The 18,548-nt window shown below is 50.2% G+C and overlaps 1 protein-coding gene across 1 annotated transcript in view; it reads right to left on the minus strand.

The window, feature by feature from the left end:
• The window catches only part of LOC116958769 (uncharacterized), a 45,038-nt gene that overhangs the window by 9,963 nt on the left and 16,527 nt on the right, over positions 1-18,548 (minus strand). The window contains exon 5 of the mRNA XM_076057639.1: positions 12,109-13,491. Within this exon, the coding sequence (XP_075913754.1) occupies positions 12,109-13,491 (1,383 nt within the window). The remainder of the gene's footprint in view (positions 1-12,108; positions 13,492-18,548) is intronic.

An 18,548-nucleotide genomic window follows, 5' to 3' on the forward strand; every position in this document is an offset into this window, starting at 1 on the left:
ACTGATTCGGAGTAAGACATCTGCTGTTTAACTGGAGCCGGTCATAAGCACACTGCCCAGGTATGGGAAACTCTCCACTCTCTCCACAACTGCCCCATCACCGATTAGGAGTTGTGGGGGTGGAGTGTCCGATGGTACAAAATACCCAGGCAGGTGCTTAGTTTTGGTGGGGCTGATGGTAAGGCCCCATTTCTTAGTGGCACGCTCCAGTCTCAGCAGCAGTGTCTCCAACTCCTCCTCTGAATGAGCAGCTATTACCAAATCATCGGCATACATAACGTGGTTGAGCAATAGGGAGCCATCGCTTGACCGCACCCGGGCATCGATCAGCCTCCCATTATATCTGTACCATATGGAGATTCCCCCGGTACAGCTATTGAAGGCTTCGCGAACTACGTGGTCAAAATAGATGTTAAATAATGTGGGAGCCAGAGGACATCCCTGTCGCACTTCAAGGTGTACCAGGGAATGGCTCTGACTCCCGGCCACGTAGTTTCACCCGGGCCCGCTCACCATCATGAAGGTCCTTAATGATCGTGAGCAGAGGGTCAGGTACTCCAAAAGCACGAAGAACAACCCAGAGCCCAGGCCTACTGATGGTATCATAGGCCTTGACCAGGTCAATAAAGCAGAGATGTAGGTCTTGTTGGAATTCCCTACACCTCTGCTGTAGCAGACGGACAGAAAATATGGCATCTGTGCAGGACCGCCCTTTCCTGAAACCGCATTGGGGCTCCGCAAGTCTCTCCTCAGCGTGCCTGGCAAGGCGATGCTGAATAATCCTTGCCAGGACCTTTCCCGGCACACTAAGGAATGAGATGCCCCTGTAGTTGTTACAGTATGTGCGGTCCCCCTTCTTAAAGAGGGGGACCACCAGGGCATCCTTCCAATCCTGCGGAACCCGTCCAGTGGTCCAGACTGTTGTTATGTCATATTGGGCAGTCTGTGGACAAACGCCACCCTCCCTCAGCATTTCGCTTGGGAGATCATCTTTGCCCGGTGCCTTTCCTGGTCTCAGACTCCGGATCGCCTTCAGTACTTCCTCAACAGATGGCACCTCAGCCAGCCACTCACAGGGGGTGACTTCTTCCAATATTTGAGGCACCGCAGCCTCAGCAGGTTCATCCTCACTTTGTGCCACGATGTTTTCCTGGCTGAGGGATTTTCCCTCCCCCAGGACCTCACAGAAATGCTCAGCAAATCTGCAAACCTGTTCCTGGGGGTCAGAGATTGGATCACCGTTTTTTCCCCAAATGATGGTAATAGGTGTGGCGCTGCAGATTGCTTTTTGATGGAGTTAAATAGAGATTTGTGATCGCGGGCCACTGAGGCAGACTCCATCTCCTCATCAACCCACGACCACCACCCATCCTTACAGCGCCTCACGGCTCTCCGAACCTCTGAGCGAAGGCTGCGGTAAGCCTCCTCATTCTCTGACGTGGGATTCTGTAGCCGATGACAGTGGGCCTGTCGCTTTTTCTCAACCATCCTGAACACCTCCTCTGTCAGCCAGGGTCTCTGGGGAGGTCTGGACCGCGTAACCAAAGCAACCATTGCAGCTGCATGAGTCACAGTCCTAAATCTCGCCCATTTACCCTCGACATCAGGAGGAGTGGGAGAGATACACAGAGATATATACATAGACATGCACAGAGAGATACACAGAGATATATACATAGACATACACAGAGAGATCCAGAGACTCGTATAGAACAATAGAGACCCATACAACCCCGCAGAGATCCAGAGACTCGTATAGAACAATAGAGACCCATACAACCCTGCAGAGATCCAGAGACTCATATAGAACAATAGAGACCCATACAACCCCACAGAGAAATCCAGAGACTCGTATAGAACAATAGAGACCCATACAACCCTACAGAGATCCAGAGACTCGTATAGAACAATAGAGACCCATACAACCCCATAGAGATCCAGAGACTCGTATAGAACAATAGAGACCCATACACCCCCACAGAGATTCAGAGACTCGTATAGAACAATAGAGACCCATACAAACCCACAGCGATCCAGAGACTCGTATAGAACAATAGAGACCCATACAACCCCGCAGAGATCCAGAGACTCGTATAGAACAATAGAGACCCATACAACCCCACAGGGATCCAGAGACTCGTATAGAAAAATAGAGACCCATACAACCCCACAGGGATACAGAGACTCGTATAGAACAATAGAGATCCATACAACCCCACAGAGATACAGAGACTCGTATAGAACAATAGAGACCCATACAACCCCACGGAGATCCAGAGACTCATATAGAACAATAGAGACCCATACAACCCCACAGAGATCCAGACACTCGTATAGAACAATAGAGACCCATACAACCCCCATAGAGAAATCCAGAGACTCGTATAGAACAATAGAGACCCATACAACCCCACAGAGATCCATAGACTCGTATAGAACAATAGAGACCCATACAACCCCACAGAGATCGAGAGACTCATATAGAACAATAGAGACCCATACAACCCCATAGAGATCCAGAGACTCGTATAGAACAATAGAGACCCATACAACCCCACAGAGATACAGAGACTCGTATAGAACAATAGAGATCCATACAACCCTACAGAGATCCAGAGACTTGTATAGAACAATAGAGACCCATACAACCCTAAAGAGATCCAGAGACTCATATAGAACAATAGAGACCCATACAACCCCACAGAGATACAGAGACTCGTATAGAACAATAGAGATCCATACAACCCTACAGAGATCCAGAGACTCGTATAGAACAATAGAGACCTATACAACCCCACAGAGATACAGAGACTCGTATAGAACAATAGAGACCCATACAACCCCAAAGAGATCCATAGACTCGTATAGAACAATAGAGACCCATACAACCCCGCGGAGATCCAGAGACTCGTATAGAACAATAGTGACCCATACAACTCCACAGAGATCCAGAGACTCGTATAGAACAATAGAGACCCATACAACTCCACAGAGATCCAGAGACTCGTATAGAACAATAGAGACCCATACAACCCCACAGGGATCCAGAGACTCGTATAGAACAATAGAGACCCATACAACCCCACATAGATCCAGAGACTCATATAGAACAATAGAGACCCATACAACCCCATAGAGATCCAGAGACTCGTATAGAACAATAGAGACCCATACAACTCCACAGAGATTCAGAGACTCGTATAGAACAATAGAGACCCATACAACCCCACATAGATCCAGAGACTCGTATAGAACAATAGAGACCCATACAACCCCACAGGGATCCAGAGACTCGTATAGAACAATAGAGACCCATACAACCCCATAGAGATCCAGAGACTCGTATAGAACAATAGAGACCCATACAACTCCACAGAGATCCAGAGACTCGTATAGAACAATAGAGACCCATACAACTCCACAGAGATCCAGAGACTCGTATAGAACAATAGAGACCCATACAACTCCACAGAGATCCAGAGACTCGTATAGAACAATAGAGACCCATACAACTCCACAGAGATCCAGAGACTCGTATAGAACAATAGAGACTCATATAGAACCCCACAGAGATACAGAGACTCGTATAGAACAATAGAGACCCATACATCCCTACAGAGATCCAAAGACTCGTATAGAACAATAGAGACCCATACAACCCCACATAGATCCAGAGACTCGTATAGAACAATAGAGACCCATACAACCCCACAGAGATTCAGAGACTCGTATAGAACAATAGAGACCCATACAACCCCACAGCGATCCAGACTCGTATAGAACAATAGAGACCCATACAACCCCACAGAGAAATCCAGAGACTCGTATAGAACAATAGAGACCCATACAACCCCACAGAGAAATCCAGAGACTCGTATAGAACAATAGAGACCCATACAACCCCACGGAGATCCAGAGACTCGTATAGAACAATAGAGACCCATACAACCCCACAGAGAAATCCAGAGACTCGTATAGAACAATAGAGACCCATACAACCCCACAGGGATCCAGAGACTCGTATAGAACAATAGAGACCCATACAACCCCACATAGATCCAGAGACTCATATAGAACAATAGAGACCCATACAACCCCATAGAGATCCAGAGACTCGTATAGAACAATAGAGACCCATACAACCCCGCAGAGATACAGAGACTCGTATAGAACAATAGAGACCCATACAACCCCACAGAGAAATCCAGAGATTCGTATAGAACAATAGAGACCCATACAACCCCGCAGAGATCCAGAGACTCGTATAGAACAATAGAGACCCATACAACCCCATAGAGATCCAGAGACTCGTATAGAACAATAGAGACCCATACAACCCCACAGAGATTCAGAGACTCGTATAGAACAATAGAGACCCATACAACCCCACAGCGATCCAGAGATTCGTATAGAACAATAGAGACCCATACAACCCCACAGAGAAATCCAGAGACTCGTATAGAACAATAGAGACCCATACAACCCCACAGCGATCCAGAGACTCGTATAGAACAATAGAGACCCATACAACCCCATAGAGATCCAGAGACTCGTATAGAACAATAGAGACCCATACAACCCCATAGAGATCCAGAGACTCGTATAGAACAATAGAGACCCATACAACTCCACAGAGATCCAGAGACTCATATAGAACAATAGAGACCCATACAACCCCGCAGAGATCCAGAGACTCGTATAGAACAATAGAGACCCATACAACCCCATAGAGATCCAGAGACTCGTATAGAACAATAGAGACCCATACAACCCCACAGAGATCCCGAGACTCATATAGAACAATAGAGACCCATACAACCCCACATAGATCCAGAGACTCATATAGAACAATAGAGACCCATACAACCCCATAGAGATCCAGAGACTCGTATAGAACAATAGAGACCCATACAACCCCACGGAGATCCAGAGACTCGTATAGAACAATAGAGACCCATACAACCCCACAGCAATCCAGAGACTCGTATAGAACAATAGAGACCCATACAACCCCGCGGAGATCCAGAGACTCGTATAGAACAATAGAGACCCATACAACCCCATAGAGATCCAGAGACTCGTATAGAACAATAGAGACCCATACAAACCCCACGGAGATCCAGAAACTCGTATAGAACAATAGAGACCCATACAACCCCATAGAGATCCAGAGACTCATATAGAACAATAGAGACCCATACAACCCCACAGAGAAATCCAGAGACTCGTATAGAACAATAGAGACCCATACAACCCCACAGAGAAATCCAGAGACTCGTATAGAACAATAGAGACCCATACAACCCCACGGAGATCCAGAGACTCGTATAGAACAATAGAGACCCATACAACCCCACAGCAATCCAGAGACTCGTATAGAACAATAGAGACCCATACAACCCCGCGGAGATCCAGAGACTCGTATAGAACAATAGAGACCCATACAACCCCATAGAGATCCAGAGACTCGTATAGAACAATAGAGACCCATACAAACCCCACGGAGATCCAGAAACTCGTATAGAACAATAGAGACCCATACAACCCCATAGAGATCCAGAGACTCATATAGAACAATAGAGACCCATACAACCCCACAGAGATCCCGAGACTCATATAGAACAATAGAGACCCATACAACCCCGCAGAGATCCAGAGACTCGTATAGAACAATAGAGACCCATACAACTCCACAGAGATCCAGAGACTCGTATAGAACGATAGAGACCCATACAACCCCACAGAGATACAGAGACTCGTATAGAACAATAGAGATCCATACAACCCCACATAGATCCAGAGACTCATATAGAACAATAGAGACCCATACAACCCCACAGGGATCCAGAGACTCGTATAGAACAATAGAGACCAATACAGCCCTACAGAGATCCAGAGACTCATATAGAACAATAGAGACCCATACAACCCCACGGAGAAATCCAGAGACTCGTATAGAACAATAGAGACCCATACAACCCCACGGAGAAATCCAGAGACTCGTATAGAACAATAGAGACCCATACAACCCCATAGAGATCCAGAGACTCGTATAGAACAATAGAGACCCATACAACCCCACAGAGAAATCCAGAGACTCGTATAGAACAATAGAGACCCATACAACCCCACAGAGAAATCCAGAGACTCGTATAGAACAATAGAGACCCATACAACCCCACGGAGATCCAGAGACTCGTATAGAACAATAGAGACCCATACAACCCCACAGAGAAATCCAGAGACTCGTATAGAACAATAGAGACCCATACAACCCTAAAGAGATCCAGAGACTCGTATAGAACAATAGAGACCCATACAACCCCACAGGGATCCAGAGACTCGTATAGAACAATAGAGACCCATACAACCCCACAGAGAGATCCAGAGACTCATATAGAACATTAGAGACCCATACAACCCCACAGGGATCCAGAGACTCGTATAGAACAATAGAGACCCATACAACCCCGCAGAGATCCAGAGACTCGTATAGAACAATAGAGACCTATACAACCCCACAGAGATACAGAGACTCGTATAGAACAATAGAGACCCATACAACCCCAAAGAGATCCAGAGACTCGTATAGAACAATAGAAACCCATACAACCCCACAGAGATTCAGAGACTCATATAGAACAATAGAGACCCATACAACCCCACAGAGATTCAGAGACTCGTATAGAACAATAGAGACCCATACAACCCCACAGAGATACAGAGACTCGTATAGAACAATAGAGACCCATACAACCCCGCAGAGATCCAGAGACTCGTATAGAACAATAGAGACCCATACAACCCCGCAGAGATCCAGAGACTCGTATAGAACAATAGAGACCCATACAAACCCACAGAGATACAGAGACTCGTATAGAACAATAGAGACCCATACAACCCCGCAGAGATCCAGAGACTCGTATAGAACAATAGAGACCCATACAACCCCACAGCGATCCAGAGACTCGTATAGAACAATAGAGACCCATACAACCCCATAGAGATACAGAGACTCATATAGAACAATAGAGACCCATACAAACACCACAGAGATCCAGAGACTTGTATAGAACAATAGAGACCCATACAAACCCATAGAGATACAGAGACTCATATAGAACAATAGAGATCCATACAACCCCACAGGGATCCAGAGACTCGTATAGAACAATAGAGACCCATACAACCCCGCAGAGATCCAGAGACTCGTATAGAACAATAGAGACCCATACAACCCCACAGAGAGATCCAGAGACTCGTATGGAACAATAAAGACCCATACAACGCCACAGCGATCCAGAGACTCGTATAGAACAATAGAGACCCATACAACCCCACAGGGATCCAGAGACTCGTATAGAACAATAGAGATCCATACAACCCTATAGAGATCCAGAGACTCGTATAGAACAATAGAGACCCATACAACCCCACAGAGAAATCCAGAGACTCATATAGAACAATAGAGACCCATACAACGCCACAGAGATCCAGAGACTCGTATAGAACAATAGAGACCCATACAACTCCACAGCGATCCAGAGACTCGTATAGAACAATAGAGACCCATACAACCCCACAGAGAAATCCAGAGACTCGTATAGAACAATAGAGACCCATACAACCCCACAGCGATCCAGAGACTCGTATAGAACAATAGAGACCCATACAACCCCATAGAGAAATCCAGAGACTCGTATAGAACAATAGAGACCCATACAACCCCACAGAGAAATCCAGAGACTCGTATAGAACAATAGAGACCCATACAACCCCACAGAGAACCAGAGACTCGTATAGAACAATAGAGACCCATACAACCCCACAGAGATCGAGAGACTCGTATAGAACAATAGAGACCCATACAACCCCACAGAGAAATCCAGAGACTCGTATAGAACAATAGAGACCCATACAACTCCACAGAGATCCAGAGACTCGTATAGAACAATAGAGACCCATACAACCCCACAGAGAAATCCAGAGACTCGTATAGAACAATAGAGACCCATACAACCCTAAAGAGATCCAGAGACTCGTATAGAACAATAGAGACCCATACAACCCCACAGGGATCCAGAGACTCGTATAGAACAATAGAGACCCATACAACCCCACAGAGATACAGAGACTCGTATAGAACAATAGAGACCCATACAACCCCACAGCGATCCAGAGACTCGTATAGAACAATAGAGACCCATACAACCCCACAGGGATCCAGAGACTCATATAGAACAATAGAGACCCATACAACCCCACAGGGATCCAGAGACTCGTATAGAACAATAGAGACCCATACAACCCCACATAGATCCAGAGACTCATATAGAACAATAGAGACCCATACAACCCCATAGAGATCCAGAGACTCGTATAGAACAATAGAGACCCATACAACCCTGCAGAGATCCAGAGACTCGTATAGAACAATAGAGACCCATACAACCCCATAGAGATCCAGAGACTCGTATAGAACAATAGAGACCCATACAACCCCGCAGAGATCCAGAGACTCATATAGAACAATAGAGACCCATACAACCCCACAGAGATACAGAGACTCGTATAGAACAATAGAGACCCATACAACCCCACAGGGATCCAGAGACTCGTATAGAACAATAGAGACCCATACAACCCCACAGAGAAATCCAGAGACTCGTATAGAACAATAGAGACCCATAGAGATGCATATACACCCATAGAGCCCCAGCCAGTCTCTAAACGACTCTAAACGCGTGATGGTGCCCGATGCCGATTCTGAATGTGGAGGGGAAAGCCGGAGGAGGTCCCGGAGACAAATCCACGGAGCGACCACCACGGGGAGAGAGAGACACAGACTCCACACAGACTCCACACACACTCCACACACACTCCACACAGACTCCACACACACTCCACACAGACTCCACACAGACTCCACACACACTCCACACACACTCCACACAGACTCCACACACACTCCACACAGACTCCACACACACTCCACACACACTCCACACAGACTCCACACAGACTCCACACAGACAGCACACACACTCCACACACACTCCACACACACTCCACACACACTCCACACAGACTCCACACACACTCCACACAGACTCCACACACACTCCACACAGACTCCACACACACTCCACACACACTCCACACACACTCCACACAGACTCCACACACACTCCACACAGACTCCACACACACTCCACACACACTCCACACAGACTCCACACACACTCCACACAGACTCCACACAGACTCCACACACACTCCACACACACTCCACACAGACTCCACACACACTCCACACAGACTCCACACAGACTCCACACAGACTCCACACACACTCCACACAGACTCCACACACACTCCACACACACTCCACACAGACTCCACACAGACTCCACACACACTTCACACACACTCCACACAGACTCCACACACACTCCACACACACTCCACACACACTCCACACACACTCCACACACACTCCACACAGACTCCACACAGACTCCACACACACTTCACACACACTCCACACAGACTCCACACACACTTCACACAGACTCCACACAGACTCCACACACACTCCACACAGACTCCATACACACTCCACACACACTCCACACACACTCCACACACACTCCACACAGACTCCACACACACTCCACACAGACTCCACACAGACTCCACACACACTCCACACACACTCCACACAGACTCCACACACACTCCACACAGACTCCACACACACTCCACACAGACTCCACACAGACAGCAGCAGCAGCAGGCGTGGTCAGGATGAGGATCGAACCCACGACCTCCTGTGTACCAGGCGAGGTAGTTAACATCTCACCACCACAGGGAGAGAGAGAGAGACACAGACTCCACACACACTCCACACAGACAGCAGCAGCAGCAGCAGGCGTGGTCAGGGCGAGGATCGAACCCACGACCTCCTGTGTACCAGGTGAGGTAGTTAACATCTCCTAGCCACCGTGGTGTCAGTGTCCGGGATGGAACCCACGACCTCCTGCGTACCAGGCGAGGTAGTTAACATCTCCTAGCCACCGTGGTGTCAGGGTCCGGGATCGAACCCACGACCTCCTGCGTACCAGGTGAGGTAGTTAACATCTCCTAGCCACCGTGGTGTCAGTGTCCGGGATGGAACCCACGACCTCCTGCGTACCAGGCGAGGTAGTTAACATCTCCTAGCCACCGTGGTGTCAGGGTCTGGGAAAGAACCCACGACCTCCTGCGTACCAGGCGAGGTAGTTAACATCTCACCACCACCGGGAGAGACACAGACTCCACACAGACAGCAGCAGCAGTCAGGGTGAGGATCGAACCCACGACTACGCGCTATAGGATGACCACGCTATAGGATGACCACGCTATAGGATGACCACGCTATAGGATAACCACGCTATAGGATAACCACACTATAGGATAACCACGCTATAGGATGACCACGCTATAGGATAACCACACTATAGGATAACCACGCTACAGGATAACCACGCTACAGGATGACCACGCTATAGGATGACCACGCTATAGGATAACCACGCTATAGGATAACCACACTATAGGATAACCACACTATAGGATAACCACGCTATAGGATGACCACGCTATAGGATAACCACACTATAGGATAACCACACTATAGGATAACCACGCTATAGGATGACCACGCTATAGGATAACCACACTATAGGATAACCACGCTATAGGATGATCACGCTATAGGATAACCACACTATAGGATAACCACGCTATAGGATGACCACGCTATAAGATAACCACACTATAGGATAACCACGCTATAGGATAACCACGCTATAGGATAACCACGCTATAGGATAACCACGCTATAGGATAAACACGCTATAAGATAACCACGCTACAGGATAACCACGCTATAGGATAACCACACTATAGGATGACCACGCTATAGGATAACCACGCTATAGGATGACCATGCTACAGGATAACCACGCTACAAGATAACCACGCTATAGGAAAACCACACTACAGGATAACCACGCTACAGGATAACCACGCTACAGGATAACCACGCTGCAGGATAACCACGCTACAGGATGACCACGCTACAGGATAACCATGCTACAGGATGACCACGCTATAGGATAACCACGCTATAGGATGACCACGCTACAGGATAACCACGCTACAGGATAACCACACTACAGGATAACCACGCTACAGGATGACCACGCTACAGGATAACCACGCTACAGGATAACCACGCTATAGGATGACCAAGCTACAGGATAACCACGCTACAGGATAACCACACTACAGGATAACCACGCTACAGGATGACCACGCTACAGGATAACCACGCTACAGGATAACCACGCTATAGGATAACCACGCTATAGGATAACCACGCTACAGGATGACCACGCTATAGGATGACCACGCTATAGGATGACCACGCTATAGGATAACCACGCTATAGGATGACCACGCTACAGGATAACCACGCTATAGGATGACCACACTATAGGATAACCACGCTACAGGATGACCACGCTACAGGATGACCACGCTACAGGATAACCACGCTACAGGATAACCACGCTATAGGATAACCACGCTACAGGATAACCACGCTATAGGATAACCACGCTACAGGATGACCACGCTACAGGATGACCACGCTACAGGATAACCACGCTACAGGATAACCACGCTATAGGATAACCACGCTACAGGATAACCACGCTATAGGATAACCACGCTACAGGATAACCACGCTACAGGATAACCACGCTACAGGATAACCACGCTACAGGATAACCACGCTATAGGATAACCACGCTATAGGATAACCACGCTACAGGATAACCACGCTACAGGATAACCACGCTATAGGATGACCACGCTACAGGATGACCACGCTATAGGATGACCACGCTACAGGATAACCACGCTACAGGATAACCACGCTACAGGATAACCACGCTACAGGATAACCACGCTACAGGATAACCACGCTACAGGATAACCTACTAAACTCCTTTTTCAAGGCTGAGCGGACCCTGCGGAGGCACGGCGCTCCCACCCACTCACCTCCCAGCAGGCGTCGCCCTCCGCCCCCTTGGCCGTCGCCGCGGCCACCGCTGGGCCCGGTGCCGCCCCCCTCAGCCTGTCCCTTTCCTGGTGCGGCTGCCACGCCCGGGCCTCCGCCCCGCGCTCGTCCCGGGCCCGCTCCGGCGGTAGCGGCCGGCCCTCCTCCTCCAACGCGGCCGCCGCCTCCCTCAGCCGCCGCTCCAGGCGAGACGACAGGCTCCCGGGGCCGCCGGGCCCGGCGGGGGCGACGGACGCCGGGCCGCCGGGCCCCCGCGGACGCCGGCCCGCGGGGCCAGAGGGGCCCGAGGGGCCAGAGGGGCCAGAGGGGCCCGAGGGGCCAGAGGGGCCAGAGGGGCCAGAGGGGCCAGAGGGGCCAGAGGGGCCCGAGGGGCCCGCGGGCCGGGGGGCCGCGGCGGGAGAGGCTGCCGCTCGGACGTCGGGAGCCGGGCGGCTACCGCCCGGACCGCCGTGAGGTACGGGAGGCTCGGTCCACCCCAGGCAGGACGGGGGTCTGGCCCCTCCGCCTCCTCCTCCTCCTCCTCCTCCTCCTCCGCCTCCTCCTCCTCCTCCTCGGCCTCCTCCTCCTCTGTTCTCAAATCTCCGCGTCTCCACCGGGGGGCTCTCCGTGACTGCCGTCCCGCGGGCCGTCGCCAGGGCGCTGGCCCCGGCGCTGGCCCCGGTGCTGGCCCCGGCTCTGGCCCCGGCGCTGGCCCCGGTGCTGGCCCTGTGCTTCTCCCTCCACCTCTCCAGGTGCTGCCTGGGGCCCGCGGCCCTCCCGGCGGCTCCGACGAGCCGCCCCTCCGAGCGGGAGACGACGCTCCGGCCTCCTCCTCCTCCTCCGCCTCCTCCTCCTCTGCCTCCTCCTCCTCCGCCTCCTCCTCCTCCACCTCCTCCTCCTCCTCCGCCTCCTCCTCCTCCGCCTCCTCCGCCTCCTCCTCCTCCTCCTCCGCCTCCTCCTCCTCCTCGTCGGCCACCGTGCGGCCCCGCCCAGCGGCACGCCGGCTCCGTCGTCCCCGTCCGGGCCGCCGCCGCCGCCGCCACCGACCGGCCACACAGGTCGGCCCCCAGCGGTCTCCCCGACGGGGTCGCCCTTCCTCCCGGTTCCTCCTCCTCCTCATCCTCCTGCTCCTCCTCATCATCATCCTCCTCGTCGTCCTCGTCGTCCTCCCGCTCCGGGCGAAAGGCGGTCGGATTGGCGGCGGCGGCGGCGTTGCCGGTTCGCGGTTGCGGCCGGCGCGGTCCGGGGGTCTCCCTGGGGTGCCACCAGGGGCCCGCCGGGCTAGGCCCGGCTCGGGTGGACGAGGTGGCGGTGGCGGTGGCGGAGGAGCAGCCCAAGAGGTCGAGGCGACTCGTGGAGGCGCTGAGATAAGAGTTGCGCGGTGCCTGGAGACACGGTGGGTGGTGGTGGTGGTGGGTGGGGTCACAGTCACCGTGGATGTGTCACCACCGTCAGGTGAACCCACCAAGACGTGCCGTGCGGCAGGAGAGGGGGTGGACAGCTCCCGGACACCGGAAACCTTTTGAGATCGACGCAGCAATCACGCTACTACACTAGCGTGGTTATCTTATAGCGTGGTTATCCTGTAGCGTGGTTATCCTGTAGCGTGGTTATCCTATAGCGTGGTTATCCTATAGCGTGGTTATCCTGTAGCGTGGTTATCCTGTAGCGTGGTTATCCTGTAGCGTGGTTATCCTACAGCGTGGTTATCCTATAGCGTGGTTATCCTGTAGCGTGGTTATCCTGTAGCGTGGTTATCCTACAGCGTGGTTATCCTATAGCGTGGTTATCCTGTAGCGTGGTTATCCTACAGCGTGGTTATCCTATAGCGTGGTTATCCTGTAGCGTGGTTATCCTGTAGCGTGGTCATCCTATAGCATGGTTATCCTACAGCGTGGTTATCCTGTAGCGTGGTTATCCTGTAGCGTGGTTATCCTGTAGCGTGGTTATCCTGTAGCGTGGTTATCCTACAGCGTGGTTATCCTATAGCGTGGTTATCCTGTAGCGTGGTTATCCTGTAGCGTGGTTATCCTACAGCGTGGTTATCCTATAGCGTGGTTATCCTGTAGTGTGGTTATCCTACAGCGTGGTTATCCTATAGCGTGGTTATCCTGTAGCGTGGTTATCCTGTAGCGTGGTTATCCTGTAGCGTGGTTATCCTATAGCGTGGTTATCCTGTAGCGTGGTTATCCTGTAGCGTGGTTATCCTGTAGCGTGGTTATCCTATAGCGTGGTTATCCTGTAGCGTGGTTATCCTGTAGCGTGGTTATCCTGTAGCGTGGTTATCCTATAGCGTGGTTATCCTGTAGCATGGTTATCCTATAGCGTGGTTATCCTGTAGCGTGGTTATCCTGTAGCGTGGTTATCCTACAGCGTGGTTATCCTATAGCGTGGTTATCCTGTAGCGTGGTTATCCTACAGCGTGGTTATCCTATAGCGTGGTTATCCTGTAGCGTGGTTATCCTGTAGCGTGGTCATCCTATAGCGTGGTTATCCTACAGCGTGGTTATCCTGTAGCGTGGTTATCCTGTAGCGTGGTTATCCTGTAGCGTGGTTATCCTGTAGCGTGGTTATCCTACAGCGTGGTTATCCTATAGCGTGGTTATCCTGTAGCGTGGTTATCCTGTAGCGTGGTTATCCTACAGCGTGGTTATCCTATAGCGTGGTTATCCTACAGCGTGGTTATCCTATAGCGTGGTTATCCTGTAGCGTGGTTATCCTGTAGCGTGGTCATCCTATAGCGTGGTTATCCTACAGCGTGGTTATCCTGTAGCGTGGTTATCCTGTAGCGTGGTTATCCTGTAGCGTGGTTATCCTGTAGCGTGGTTATCCTACAGCGTGGTTATCCTATAGCGTGGTTATCCTGTAGCGTGGTTATCCTGTAGCGTGGTTATCCTACAGCGTGGTTATCCTATAGCGTGGTTATCCTGTAGCGTGGTTATCCTACAGCGTGGTTATCCTATAGCGTGGTTATCCTATAGCGTGGTTATCCTGTAGCGTGGTTATCCTACAGCGTGGTTATCCTATAGCGTGGTTATCCTGTAGCGTGGTTATCCTACAGCGTGGTTATCCTATAGCGTGGTTATCCTGTAGCGTGGTTATCCTGTAGCATGGTTATCCTGTAGCGTGGTTATCCTATAGCGTGGTTATCCTGTAGCGTGGTTATCCTGTAGCGTGGTTATCCTGTAGCGTGGTTATCCTGTAGCGTGGTTATCCTATAGCGTGGTTATCCTGTAGCGTGGTTATCCTGTAGCGTGTTTATCCTGTAGCGTGGTTATCCTGTAGCGTGGTTATCCTACAGCGTGGTTATCCTATAGCGTGGTTATCCTGTAGCGTGGTTATCCTGTAGCGTGGTTATCCTATAGCGTGGTTATCCTGTAGCGTGGTTATCCTACGGCGTGGTTATCCTATAGCGTGGTTATCCTGTAGCGTGGTTATCCTGTAGCGTGGTCATCCTATAGCGTGGTTATCCTGTAGCGTGGTTATCCTGTAGCGTGGTTATCCTGTAGCGTGGTTATCCTGTAGCGTGGTTATCCTACAGCGTGGTTATCCTATAGCGTGGTTATCCTGTAGCGTGGTTATCCTGTAGCGTGGCTATCCTGTAGCGTGGTTATCCTACAGCGTGGTTATCCTACAGCGTGGTTATCCTGTAGCGTGGTTATCCTACAGCGTGGTTATCCTACAGCGTGGTTATCCTGTAGCGTGGTTATCCTGTAGCGTGGTTATCCTGTAGCGTGGTTATCCTATAGCGTGGTTGTCCTGTAGCGTGGTTATCCTGTAGCGTGGTTATCCTGTAGCGTGGTTATCCTGTAGCGTGGTTATCCTGTAGCGTGGTTATCCTATAGCGTGGTTATCCTGTAGCGTGGTTATCCTGTAGCGTGGTTATCCTATAGCGTGGTTATCCTATAGCGTGGTTATCCTGTAGCGTGGTTATCCTACAGCGTGGTTATCCTACAGCGTGGTTATCCTGTAGCGTGGTTATCCTGTAGCGTGGTTATCCTGTAGCGTGGTTATCCTGTAGCGTGGTTATCCTGTAGCGTGGTTATCCTATAGCGTGGTTATCCTATAGCGTGGTTATCCTATAGCGTGGTTATCCTATAGCGTGGTTATCCTGTAGCGTGGTTATCCTGTAGCGTGGTTATCCTGTAGCGTGGTTATCCTATAGCATGGTTATCCTGTAGCGTAGTTATCCTGTAGCGTGGTTATCCTATAGCGTGGTTATCCTATAGCGTGGTTATCCTATAGCGTGGTCATCCTGTAGCGTGGTTATCCTGTAGCGTGGTTATCCTGTAGCGTGGTTATCCTATAGCGTGGTTATCCTATAGTGTGGTTATCCTATAGCGTGGTTATCCTATAGCGTGGTTATCCTATAGCGTGGTTATCCTGTAGCGTGGTCATCCTGTAGCATGGTTATCCTGTAGCGTGGTTATCCTGTAGCGTGGTTATCCTGTAGCGTGGTTATCCTATAGCGTGGTTATCCTGTAGCGTAGTTATCCTGTAGCGTGGTTTTCCTATAGCGTGGTTATCTTATAGCGTGGTTATCCTATAGCGTGGTTATCCTATAGCGTGGTTATCCTGTAGCGTGGTCATCCTGTAGTGTGGTTATCCTGTAGCGTGGTTATCCTATAGCGTGGTTATCCTGTAGCGTGGTTATCCTTTAGCATGGTTATCCTACAGCGTGGTTATCCTACAGCGTGGTTATCCTATAGCGTGGTTATCCTGTAGCGTGGTTATCCTGTAGCGTGGTTATCCTGTAGCGTGGTTATCCTATAGCGTGGTTATCCTGTAGCGTAGTTATCCTGTAGCGTGGTTATCCTGTAGCGTGGTTATCCTATAGCGTGGTTATCCTATAGCGTGGTTATCCCATAGCGTGGTTATCCTGTAGCGTGGTCATCCTGTAGCGTGGTTATCCTGTAGCGTGGTTATCCTATAGCGTGGGTATCCTGTAGCGTGGTTATCCTTTAGCATGGTTATCCTACAGCGTGGTTATCCTACAGCGTGGTCATCCTACAGCGTGGTTATCCTGTAGCGTGGTTATCCTATAGCGTGGTTATCCTATAGCGTGGTTATCCTATAGCGTGGTTATCCTATAGCGTGGTTATCCTGTAGCGTGGTCATCCTGTAGCGTGGTTATCCTGTAGCGTGGTTATCCTATAGCGTGGTTATCCTGTAGCGTGGTTATCCTTTAGCATGGTTATCCTACAGCGTGGTTATCCTACAGCGTGGTCATCCTACAGCGTGGTTATCCTGTAGCGTGGTTATCCTATAGTGTGGTTATCCTGTAGCGTGGTTATCCTATAGCGTGGTTATCCTGTAGCGTGGTTATCCTATAGCGTGGTTATCCTATAGCGTGGTTATCCTGTAGCGTGGTTATCCCATAGTGTGGTCATCCCATAGCGTGGTCATCCCACAGCGTGGTTATCCTACAGCGTGGTTATCCTATAGCGTGGTCATCCTATAGCGTGGTTATCCTGTAGCGTGGTTATCCTGTAGCGTGGTTATCCTATAGCGTGGTTATCCTATAGCATGGTTATCCTATAGTGTGGTTATCCTGTAGCGTAGTTATCCTGTAGCGTGGTTATCCGATAGCGTGGTTATCCTGTAGCGTAGTTATCCTGTAGCGTGGTTATCCTATAGCGTGGTTATCCTATAGCGTGGTTATCCTATAGCGTGGTTATCCTATAGCGTGGTTATCCTATAGCGTGGTTATCCTATAGCGTGGTCATCGTATAGCGTGGTTATCCTGTAGCGTGGTTATCCTGTAGCGTGGTTATCCTATAGCGTGGTCATCCTATAGCGTGGTTATCCTGTAGCGTGGTTATCCTATAGCGTGGTTATCCTATAGCGTGGTTATCCTGTAGCGTGGTTATCCTGTAGCGTGGTTATCCTATAGCGTGGTTATCCTACAGCATGGTTATCCTATAGCGTGGTCATCCTGTAGCGTGGTCATCCTGTAGCGTGGTTATCCTGTAGCGTGGTTATCCTTTAGCGTGGTTATCCTGTAGCGTGGTTATCCTATAGCATGGTTATCCTATAGCATGGTTATCCTGTAGCGTGGTTATCCTATAGCGTGGTTATCCCGTAGCGTAGTTATCCTATAGCGTGGTTATCCTATAGCGTGGTTATCCTATAGCGTGGCTATCCTGTAGCGTGGTTATCCTGTAGCATGGTTATCCTTTAGCGTGGTTATCCTATAGCGTGGTCATCCTATAGCGTGGTTATCCTATAGCGTGGTTATCCGATAGCGTGGTTATCCTGTAGCGTGGTTATCCTGTAGCGTGGTTATCCTGTAGCGTGGTTATCCTATAGCCGGGTTCATAGCGCAGCGTAGCACTAACCGCTACTACTACACTACCACTCCACCATCACCAACATCACCACCATCACCACCACTATCACCACCACCACCATCACCACATCTACCACCACCACCATCATCAAC

The sequence above is a fragment of the Petromyzon marinus genome, chromosome 83 (genome assembly GCF_048934315.1).
Source record: "Petromyzon marinus isolate PM22_M1 ecotype Great Lakes invasive population chromosome 83, UKy_Petmar_22M1.pri1.0, whole genome shotgun sequence".
Lineage (NCBI taxonomy): Eukaryota > Metazoa > Chordata > Hyperoartia > Petromyzontiformes > Petromyzontidae > Petromyzon > Petromyzon marinus.